At 48.4% G+C, this 11,370-nt stretch overlaps 4 protein-coding genes across 4 annotated transcripts; 2 read left to right on the top strand and 2 right to left on the bottom strand.

The window, feature by feature from the left end:
* Window positions 1-631: 631 nt before the first annotated feature.
* On the bottom strand, window positions 632-2,777 carry N7443_005279 (S53 family peptidase; the record flags this gene model as incomplete). Its single annotated transcript, XM_056885335.1, has 5 exons — window positions 632-1,730; window positions 1,783-1,903; window positions 1,958-2,181; window positions 2,237-2,500; window positions 2,569-2,777. 5 exons carry the CDS (start codon window positions 2,775-2,777, stop codon window positions 632-634), a joined length of 1,917 nt encoding a protein of 638 aa, XP_056743613.1.
* Window positions 2,778-4,160: 1,383 nt separating this feature from the next.
* Window positions 4,161-4,499, top strand: N7443_005280 (uncharacterized protein; the record flags this gene model as incomplete). Its single annotated transcript, XM_056885336.1, has 1 exon — window positions 4,161-4,499. One exon carries the CDS (start codon window positions 4,161-4,163, stop codon window positions 4,497-4,499), a length of 339 nt encoding a protein of 112 aa, XP_056743614.1.
* A 2,971-nt stretch (window positions 4,500-7,470) lies between these two features.
* N7443_005281 (uncharacterized protein) lies at window positions 7,471-8,494 on the bottom strand (the record flags this gene model as incomplete). The annotated part of the gene is made up of 2 exons (XM_056885337.1): window positions 7,471-8,359; window positions 8,421-8,494. 2 exons carry the CDS (start codon window positions 8,492-8,494, stop codon window positions 7,471-7,473), a joined length of 963 nt encoding a protein of 320 aa, XP_056743615.1.
* A 674-nt stretch (window positions 8,495-9,168) lies between these two features.
* N7443_005282 (DUF3425 domain-containing protein) lies at window positions 9,169-10,222 on the top strand (the record flags this gene model as incomplete). Its single annotated transcript, XM_056885338.1, has 3 exons — window positions 9,169-9,243; window positions 9,301-9,388; window positions 9,510-10,222. 3 exons carry the CDS (start codon window positions 9,169-9,171, stop codon window positions 10,220-10,222), a joined length of 876 nt encoding a protein of 291 aa, XP_056743616.1.
* Between the last annotated feature and the right edge of the window lie 1,148 nt (window positions 10,223-11,370).

Here is an 11,370-nt window from a genome sequence, read left to right on the forward strand (position 1 = left end):
GGATCCAGGATCCGTATTGTGGCCTAGTTCATTGTCCTTAACCGGTTTGACTCTTTGGACGTTTGTCTGGAATCTTGATTATATATCAAGGCCAGGTGATGGCATCCACTTGTCTCTTTATGTAAATCGAATTGTATTGCCCATTTGAGTGCATAATCCTTTGTAACTTGGACTTCGCTCTGAACAATTCCACTCGAGAGGCCCACGAAACCTGGGATTAGGAGATTGGGTGTCACAAACTGTGGGCCAGACAAACTCTCTTCACGGTTTGGATTCTGCCGGCGCCTGGGCATGCCGCAAATAAACTGCATTTCGCACCTAATTTGTATACACCTAGGCGGTGTCCGTCACTGGGCACGGACTTTCCAACAGTCCTATCACTAGGTTGTGAATCGATATTCTTCGTCTTTCTATTAGAAATTTGCAAATCCCTGCAAAACTTCAATCAAACTTTGCAGGAGTTTGCAATGGTACGTGTTATTTAAAGTGCGGAATTAGGAAATTGCAAAATGAGTGCGTGGTTGAAGGTAAATAGATTATACTATGTGCTGATTTCAGACCTTCGATACGGGGTCGGATATTTGAGATCTCTCAAGAAAGGCTCGATACCTATAGGGCCTTTGAATGCTGCTCACTGGCCCATAAAGACCTTCAGCAAGGCTGGGTAGTTTGGACTACCCAATCCAGTCACTGGATCCCAGCCCACAGCAGCGGAGAACCCGTTGGTGCCGCAGCCTGGATTATCACCCTTGATGATGTCGAAAAAGGCCTCCGGATGTGCGTACAGGATAGGATTGACGAATCCGACTGTTGTCTTGCCTGCAGCTAGTCGCTCCTCATTGATACGGGTCAAAATAGAGGCAAATACCGGGGCCGAGGCCGAGGTACCGCCAATTGAGGTTGGCAAGCCGCCATTGAAGATGACGACGTTGTCACCGATCGCAGAAACATCAGGATACCCACGTCCGATCCGGTTATAGATACCGCCGTTGGCTGCGAAGCTATTATTATTGACGCTTTCATAGTACGGGTAGCTAGGCTTAGCCGTGGAGAAGTAGTCTGCCACAGCTTGAGCCTGGTAGTCGGGGTGCTCGTAGATGTTGCTGAACCCACCGCCAGACGGGAAACGGGATACAGCCTCTTCCTTGTGTTCTGTGGCACCGGCACCAAGGGGAATTACGGTCGCTCCCACAGCCGTCAAGTACGGGCATGAGGCCGGGAAGTCAGGATTGAAGACCTTGCCATCTTCGCCCAGGCAGCTGCTGGCCCCAGCAACGCCAGAGTCACCGGAAGCGACAACGACAGACACGCCCTGCATGCCGAGCTTCATGAACTCGTTGCACTGGCGTCGCTGGTACGCAATGGGGAGATCGGCTTCGTCGCCCCCGTAAGAAATCGAAATCACGTTAGTCGGCTCATAGACACCGCACTGCAACGTGCCTTTGTAGCCGCCAGAGTTAGGATCTGGGTAAGGAGGGTCAAGAGGCGAGACTTCATCACAATATGAACCATCGATAGCATCCAAAAAGGTGTTGAGGAAGCCGCGGAATGTGTAGTCCTCTTCGTAGACCATGTCATCCGTCTGGAAGAGAACCGAGTTCTGAGGCCAGATGATTGGATAAGAAATCTGGAAATCCAAATCAGACTCAGCGCCCGCACTTTGCAATGGAGCAGGAGCCTTGGCGCCATCGACAGCTTTCAGAGTTGGGTGAGTTCCAGTAGGGATATCGCTAGCGTAAGAATCAGCGAGAATTACTCGGTCATGGGGTTGAGACACATTACCTTGCAAGCGTTGTGAAAAAGAGGTTAAGATCCTCTTGGGCGTAGACGTCGCCAATACCTTCAAAAATTCCTAGTTCATTACCATGGGCTGCTGATGTGCCTTCCGTGATGTTATACATGTCTGAAAAAGCAGTTTTAGCATGTATCAGAGTCAATAATTGACTTGGTGACTTACCCCGGATACACTGAGGGGTAATGGCAATATCACAGAAATCAAGCAGCTGGCCAAGCAACTGTTCGAGTGGAACTGCGATTGGCTCTAGAATGGGCGGCAGCCCGTTCGCAACTCGCTTCTTAAGTTTTGCATCACTGCGTTTTCCCACGGCGGTCACTTCACGCAAAGTAATACCCGGAGTGATGTAGTCAACGTGCTCACGCACCGAGCTCGGCAAATGATATCTAGCAATTCCAGTGTCAGTCAAGAACTCATCATAAGCTGGCTCAAGAAGCTTACTCGCTGCATGCAACGTGAGAACGGCCGGTCTCAGAGTGAGCATAGACATAGTATTCTGCGCGGAGCAGCTTCTCTAGCTCTCTAGCATCGGCATCAAACTGCATCCACTGCTTATTCACGGACTGCGAGATGCGGTCCGCAGCAACACCTGAGGACTCCAACCATCCACGAACACTATCCACGCTCTCCTGGCTAGGTGAAAACAAGTCATGTACCTCGGACTCGGACATATGTTGACCATAGCGGCTCGAAGATGGGTTCGACCTTGAGTATTCATCCGTTAACCAATGTTCGTATAGAGTGAAAAACAGTTTTATTGTGCCATAACATACATTTCCATGAGAAGGTCATGACCATGGTTCAAGTTAGACTGCGTCAGACCAATTCGCACAGGAAGCGATGTCAAGCCGTCTAGTCTCTTTCCTTCATTCCAGGAAGATGGCATAAATTCGCGTTTCTCGTGAAGTTCATAGTTGTGAGGAGCAGGCACGGCGATGGCGCCAACAGCTGCGACTCCTACGAGCAGACCAGAATACTTCATGATGCGGGAAGTCACTCAAGTTCACCCCGTACACAATACTGATTGTGACGCGGGTGATGGGACAGAGCAAGCCTTTATACCATATTTGTAGGAACCCCGCTACTCCCCGGGGCTCCATCGTTCGCCTGCTTGTATCCTTTTCGGGCCCAGTCTTGGCAATTATCCAATAAAGATACACACGCCGCCCGCATCTTAAGAGGGAAACAGGGTCATCAGCTGGATTATGCCTCATAGTGGAGCTAAGATCAGCGGGGAGAGCGGGCCTAGAATGGAGCATTTACTTTGACTAACGACTGCTTGGCTCGGTGATTTAGGGACTTTCCCACCAGGAAAGCCAGCGGACGATCCCCGAATGCTTGGACCCCTACGCAGCCAGACAAACAACAGACGAGATTGGATAAAGCGGTGCTTTTGCTTTCCCTGAAATATATCCTTTTAGATTTACACCTACGCTTGTAAATCTGAAAAAGGCTCAATTGCAGGGCCGCCCTTCTATAGCTCAGGCTTAGGATTCAACGAATCATTATTATGGCTAAAGCCATGTGAAGACTCTGATTTACCTTCCTCGCACATCCTTCGGCGACGTACCTGGGGTTATTGCCATCATTAGAGCGATGGTTAAGGCCGCCGGCCTCCTATTGTAATAGGAGCTCTTCTAGCCTGAACAAACTCACTAGTGTTAGAGAAGAAATGTTCGCGGTAAGTCTCTCACATTTATCCTGTCTCGATCACGGCCTTCGTTTCCATGCCTCGGAGGGGCAAAATACGCCACGTGAAGCTTGCTATAAATGAGACATCACTAAAGCGGCTGCATTTACCAGCACACGTCGGGTGGTATAGGCAGGGCTAAGGCCTCGGTTCATTCAGATGAGGAGTGAAAGGGGGACCATGCCATCATCACCCGCACTCGGTTTCCCACCTCCACTTCGAGGGACACCATGTGGGGGGACTTCGTCTCCATCAGGAAAGTAATCGCCTAACCCTTATCATAGGCTCGGGATTCCTATGATCCTGTCCAATTACAGAGTTTGAGCGATGATCCTGATATGCCCCTGAACCTACACCCCAGGGTCAGGCGCCAGGAACCCGAGGAGTGGGGTAAAGACAGGCGTGACAAAGTGCATCCTAATTTTGAAGGTTTTCAGGAGTTAGAATAGAGTTCGACCCCCATACCTCAGCACGGGCGTGAGATATCCGAGGATTTGTATCTCCTTGACATATGTGCCACAGTGGGGCTTCATACGTTTGAATCCTTCTTTTCACCGCCTTTTCCTCATCGCCCTTGCTACCCATCTCACCGCCCTTCTCACCTACCTTGCCTTCCGACGCGCACCAGAATACCCTCTGGTTTGAATACAGTTTCCTTACCTTTTTGAAGCTATTATGCCTCCAATTCGATTAGCGAAGGCCCCTGTAGCACCTTCGCGCCGCCCGAACTGCCAGCTAGACGCATATGTGCGTACAAAACTCGTTGAATTGAAGATTATCGCTGGCTGGACCTATAAGCAAATACACCAGGAATATTTGTCTATTCCAATCGGTACAATCAAGACAACAATTAACCGCACGAATCAGAGAATAGAGAATGAGACTTCACCTCGATCTGGACGTCCCCGGAAGCTAGACGAGGACAATAAACTAAAGCTTCTGAATGCTATTGATACGAATCTCCGAATTACCTACGAGAACATCCTCGCTACCGTCGATCATAAGGTTAAATGAATATCTATATGGCGGCTTTTACACAAGGAAGGCCGTCGAAAGTGGCTTATTCTTGATCGACCTAGCTTAACCCCGAGCCACGCCGCCGCACGACTTGAATAGGTTCGGATATACGAACACTATACGCCTGAAGATTGGGTACGGGTCTTTTGGTCTGACGAATGCTATATCGAGCGTGGAAATGGCGAATTTCGGGAGTATACATTCACTCCACGAAGTAAGCTGATTCTTACGCGAGATATAAGACCTTCATCAATCAAAGGGAACCAGGTTAAACAGATGTTCTGGGCTACCTGCTCCGGATCAATGCGACGTACTGGCCTTATTCCTTTATACGGCAATCTTACATCAGAAACTGGTGCCATCACTTACACTCTTTCATTGTTCCTCGAACCGTAATCACAATATCCGCTAGTCCATATGATGGATAGGCCCGGAATACCAATATTCCCGCACTAGTATTAATACAACGACTTGTTCTAATTATGATACGTCGCTCCGACTTGCAACTGAATTGGCGATCCAGAATATTCCATAGTAATGCAAATAAAGTCGAATACTATAGCCCGGGCGGGCCTTGAGAATCTGGCGAGGTCACTTTCCTGTGCCACTTCCATTTCCAAGCGACAGTATGGGGGGTTAACTCCGCACAAACATTGCAAATACTGACTTACATTACCTTGCTTATTTGCGGACTACTCATGAACTTGCTTGTCACGTCACTCGGCCTGTCAGCCACAGCTCTTTTTGGTTTACGCTCTTTGACACCCCATGGTAGAAGCTAACACACAATGATATAACCAAACTCCACAGTGGCATCTTTTGCCTTTGGAGAATGACTTACACTCATTTCGAAAGTGATGATGCCTGCCGAACTGAACAGCTCGATCTCCGGGAACGGACTCCCTCGTATGCCTCCACCTCAGGCTACTTGGACCACAAATGGACCTGTCTTCACCAGATGCTGACGACATAGTCGGTGAATGTTCAGCCTCCTTGTACAGTGATGAGGGTCCGACTTGGGGGCAGATATACCTGATCTCGAAAATTACTGTAGATGTGCTACCTCTCTACGACCAGGCTAGCGTGCCGGAAGTCTCCCTCTTGCAGCTTTTCACCCTTGTACCAACGACAGACATCAGCGGTAAGCAAGGCTGATTCCTCAACAGACTTGATACGGAAATCTGTGTTATATGTAAATAGGTAAGCGACTTTTACTTGCACAGCGCATGATTCAAAGTTCTGTTTTATAATATTACATCTATATATTAGTAGATTTCAAATGAATCAACGATAACACGGCCTTTGCGTTTGCAGAAAGATGTAGAAAAAAAATGTATAAGGGAAAGCCGAAGTCAATGCCGAACAAAGGAATGGCTCCTGGTTCGAAGACAATTGGAAAAGGTCTTTCAAATCACACCGGTCAACCCACTAAGGTTTATCAGCCTAGAAAACAGCGTCCGTGGGTAGTTCGCGTTTACTAGTGCATTGTAAGCTCCAGCAATTTAGGTATCATTCTCCCAAGTGACTTACACCTAGTTTATCGCCATCCGTCAGCCCTAGCCACATAACCATTGTTCTGCAGCGACGGAACCGTTATTTACACGCTGTGCATCGCCATATATCAGCTCCTTATTCTCTTAAGAAAAGGCGTATACTTATCGCATGCTCAATCAATACCTTGGACTGGCGCTCGTCGACCGAAAACGCCATCAAAGTCGACACTTCAAGCAATGACAGTTTGCAGGGCTATAAACATCTCCCACCGAACTTTCTATTATCTTAAACCTAGACATTGTAATTGGCCGACGATTTTAACGTTGCTGCCGAGTCCCGACTGTGCCGTTGAGATAGGTGTATCAAATATATGAATAATCAAACCACGTAGCTGGCATTTTTGATTGAGAGAAGGCTAGCTCCTTATCTAACAACATGTCCCGATGCCCTCGCTCGGCTTCCCAAGTCATTCGTATCGCCAATAGCCAAACATCGTCACACTTGTTTGCCTCCAACGTAGTCGCTCCCTTTATACTCGTATATGTCTGAATTCGCCCGATAAGTCGAAGTACACGACTCTCGTCGCTCTCCTGCCCCTAGCCTCGGCAACCAACATCGACGCCCGCAAAGCCACCTATACGGGATCAACGATTTCCTAGCAGCCTACACGTCCGAAAGCATCCACTTTTTGTCTGCCCCCTTACCCCCACCCCCATCACACATATGAAGTCATAACTACTTAGACACTGACAACTGGCACGATATCATTATGAAATCAGCACAATTACCAGTAGCAACGGATTCAAACAGGAGTGATGAAGCAATGGGGACAAGCGACCCACGACGAGCTACCCGCCGTCAGCGAGACCCAGTGTGCAGGGTACACCATCTCGGTTGCCAAGTCGGACTATGGCTGATTGGTTTTGACAGTTTATTCGGACATAGAGCCGTTGATGAGAACATCCACCATCTCCAGCGATGACCTGACGACCACCACGTCGGGTTAGCGCACGGTACAGTCGTACATGGGCGACTCCGTCGGCACCATCGACGTGAAGAACGTGTCTTCTGTTTCGGCTTCTGCCTCGGGCACTACTGTTCCTACACCACTGCGTCATCAGCCTCCTCTACCTTTCATCTGCCCCATCTGTTTCTCCCACTGCTTCCTTTGAGCAATTTACCACAGGCAGTACAACTTCAAGCCCCGCCAGCCCAAGTCAGATCAATAATGCGACTCGAGATAACGCATTCGTTGGTGTCAAGTTTTCTATTAGTCTGATGGCCTTGATTTTTTGGATATATATAGTTTAATATTAAATAAAAGATCACTAGGTATAAACTCTGGACTATATACTTAGAAGTATAAAAGTGAATATAAGTGTATATGAATAAATAGGAGAAATAATAATATATAATAATATAAAGAATTCAATCTATCAATATAATCGAAAAGGACCGAAACCAGTTGAGGCCATTACCGAACCCACCCTTCCTTCCTCATCATCTCCTCAGTCCACTTCTCTAACTTCTCTGCAAGCTTCCGATCCTTCGCCGCACCGCTCTGCCACCTCGGCTCCCCAAAACGCCCGAAAATTTCGAAATACGTGCCGCTCTGCTCCGCCTTCATATCCCCACTGGCTGCACAGAACAAACTGGTCCATGACCCCTTATCGGCAGGCCATATCAATCCAAACATACGTAAAACCGAGAAAACACTCATCATGCCCGAACCCGACTCCCCCACTGACGTGGCGAGGTTCGTCTCAACCATACCTGGATGCACGGACGAAACCCAGATCTCACCCTCCTCGTTCTGCGCATTGGGAGAGCCCGGGCCGTACATCTTGTGCAGAGTCTTGGTGTGCAGAATATTGGCGAGCTTGCTCTGTCCGTACCGCGGCCACGGGCCGCTATCCTTGAGCGATAGGTCCTTGAAATTGATGCCACTCTTGGGTGCGGCCAGGTGACCCGATGAAGACAGGTTGACGATGCGCACGCTGCCGGGAGAAAGTGTCTTGGCCGTCCGTAGCATCAAGGGAAGCAGGTGCTTCGTCAAAACCCAGTGCGCGATGTAATTGGTCTGCCACTGGGCCTCATGGCCGTCTTTGGTCATTTCAAAGGGCGTCGCCATAATGCCTGCGTTGTTGACCAGGCTGTGCAGGGCTGTTTCGAGGGTGAGGAAGTTCTTGGCGGCTGCGACGACGCTGGTGAGGTCCATAAGGTCCATTTGTAGGAGGTCGATATTGGCTGAAGGGTACGTTTTCTTGATATTGGCGATGGCTGCTGTACCCTTCTCTGGGATTCGGGCACACATATAAACGTGGGCGCCACGACCTGCTAGATGGGCTACAGTGTAGTAGCCTCTATGGTATGGTGGGATTAGCGATTCGGGCTTCGTGGTGAGAGGGGAGAGGGGAGGCTTACATGCCGGAATTTCCACCTGTGACTATAAATACTTTGCCCTTGAGATCGGGGAGAGTGTCGGGATTGAAAGCCATGTTCGAAACGAGCATTTGATAATACTAAGAAACAGATAATTCAATGTCTTGAATGGAGTTCTACGTTTTTGATGATGGGAAAAGATGCGTCGAAATTGAGGTGTTACTAGGATCTTTTATATTACTCTTATTGAGCAGTTTCCGAGATAGTTGGATGTTATCCCGAGCATCAGATGCTGTGAGCAAGCTGCATGACCTTTAGACCAATCACGTTACATTCAACTTAGATATACCGAAGACATGGACCAATAAGAAAATTCCGAGTGAGCGAGTGAGCCAGCCGCATAAAGCATGGGGCTCACTGCCGAATCTCTAGCTAATTTCTAAATTAGCCACCCTCTGGAAATCTCAACGTTGTATTGACCAATCAAGTGGTGCACCGCGTATGTATGATGCTGGAGCTCGTGATCCTGATCCATAATGTGAGCAGGTTGCATAACGCTAGACCTTATCAAGTTAGATCCTGTAATAGTGACCAATGATATCGTGCCATCTAATTAACCGCGCACTGTCTGCGCCTCAGCTGCGGAACAGTCGGCATAATAATTCCTCCTTCCCGAGTGTCAGACCCGTCATTGTGAGCAGGCTGCATAAACTACCTTGGCCGACTCAAAGAAACTTGCATCATTTATCACCAATTTCATCATCACCGCAATTCTAACTCCGCTAGCATCATGGTTAGTACGTATCAGCCTGCAAATTCAACAGCACCACGCATCAAACTCGCGTCGATGCCACAATTGGCCGAGGTACGTACCAGGCCACTTTCAATCACCGAGACGATATAGCTTACCCATCGCCTAAAGGCGATAATTAGAGAAGACGACTGGACTGGGACCAAGGATGCTGCAGCACGCAGACGGATACAGACTAGACTCAACACAAGGGCATACAGTAAGCCGGACCTTGTTTTTTCTTTCGTCTAAATCAGGAGTCAGGACCAGTACGAGTAATGGGTGTCCAATTATCGAAACTAATAGTCCAGCAGGAAAACGTAAATCTCTAACAAAGAAAGCCGAAGCATCCAGCGCCGCAACCGGGACTCGGATCAAATCAGAAGCGCTAGTGGAATGCTGGGACATTGAGCAGGAATCCGTCTCTATCGTCGCAGCAAATCGTATCAAGCAACTATACAATGCGAGAAACCCCTTGCTACTAGGTAAATCTAGGAAAGAGCAGTTTAACATTGTCTTCCCCCTCTGTCCAGACCACCTTATCACTCTACTCCAATTTAACGCCCTCCGCGCCCTGGTTGTCAACCGCACTCTAATCTCGGGTATTCTCGTCACGCCGCTCGACTGTGATGAGGAAGTTATCCACATCATCCCCTACCCTACCAAGCCCGAAATACTCCCGTCAACACTTCTGCCCACCACACTTCAACAAACGGTGCCGCACGGTGACTGGATCGACCTATTTCCGTATCCCGAGGGGCGAGACCGTCTGATCCAGGCCGCCGGCACCTTCGACGAGGACGAGCTGTGGGCTGACTGCATCGGCGGGCTGTACGAGGGCTTTCCCGACGACGAGGTTGAGCGACGCGGTATCATTGCGTGGTCGCCACCCTGGGACATCTCAGGGTGGGAGATGTCGGAAGGGTTTCTAAGGAAATGGGGGTGGTTGTTTAAAGGGCTATCGGGGGCGTTAGTAGCGACGAATCGGTGGCGGATGGAGAGGGGCGAGGAGCCACTTGTTCATGATGACTACACGTCATATGCAACTGTATGACGTTTGTGTGGTCCAGCTATTTCTTCGCCATCGACCGAGCTGGATGTTTATGCCATTGTATAGTATTATTATACTAGGAGTGGCCCAGCAGATATTTTGGCCCATACAAGTGGTACTGCAGCTGTTGAGCAATCTGTATTGGCCGAGGAGCTAGCATAGTTCCAAGTTTCGTCATCACTACATGAGAAAGCAAACAATTGGTCAAGTCGGTAGAAACTACTATCACCATCCATCTATCATCGCACGGGATCAACTTGGCCGCTGATCTTTATCATAATTTCACTCTAGACTAGATATCACCTCACTATCCATCCCCTCGCTACCCGGCTCTATATCGACGTAACAGCACACGCCTCTTAGGAATGAATACTTACACGCTATCTATCCAATTTCTAGCCAGCCTTGTGTCCTCGTAGCCAGTGTCATCTCAGGAATCACTTCGGGGTCGTCCAACTTTATTAGGTGGTGCTTCGACGCTGCCAAACAACCACATATGGGAAGAGATTCTTACGATGGTACTTCTGTTGCAGCTAGCAGCCTATGCCATCTGCGATATAGATAGTTCCTGACTGTGGATCATGTCGTAAATAAGCTCATGCTTTGAATAAGCTAGGCTTGGGGCCATCTTGGTTTGACCACTGGTGATTGATATTTAACATACCCCTCCCTCGGGTGGCTGATTTGGAGGTGGGGCATGAACGTGTCGGATATATTGAATTTACAAGTGAATACAAACTTGAAAGTACTATGTAGTGATACGTAAGAAGCAATACACGGCTAAGTGACAGGGGTAATCCGGAAGAACTCCCAACGTAAACTAGCGAATCTTAGCATGACGGTTCGAGAAACAATGAAATAAGGAGTAAATAGAAGAATCAAGAGATTTTGGGACGGCAGAAAATTTGGCAGAATTTAGGTGGTAAAATCAGGGATTCAAACTTATGAACAACCACTGTACACCACTAAAAAGACACCGGCAGTGATAATACGACGATTTACTATTCCTCGTGAGCGGAAATGGCGTCAAAGTTCCAAGTATAAACGTCCACAGCCCCCTAAGATCTTACGTACTTCTTTGAACTATGTCTTCCGCTTCATATTAGGTTGGATACTTTGGAGGCAAAAAGAATATCAGGATATCAACTACA

This window comes from Penicillium atrosanguineum (genome assembly GCF_028827265.1).
Source record: "Penicillium atrosanguineum strain IBT 20685 chromosome Unknown utg000003l_segment0_segment0, whole genome shotgun sequence".
Lineage (NCBI taxonomy): Eukaryota > Fungi > Ascomycota > Eurotiomycetes > Eurotiales > Aspergillaceae > Penicillium > Penicillium atrosanguineum.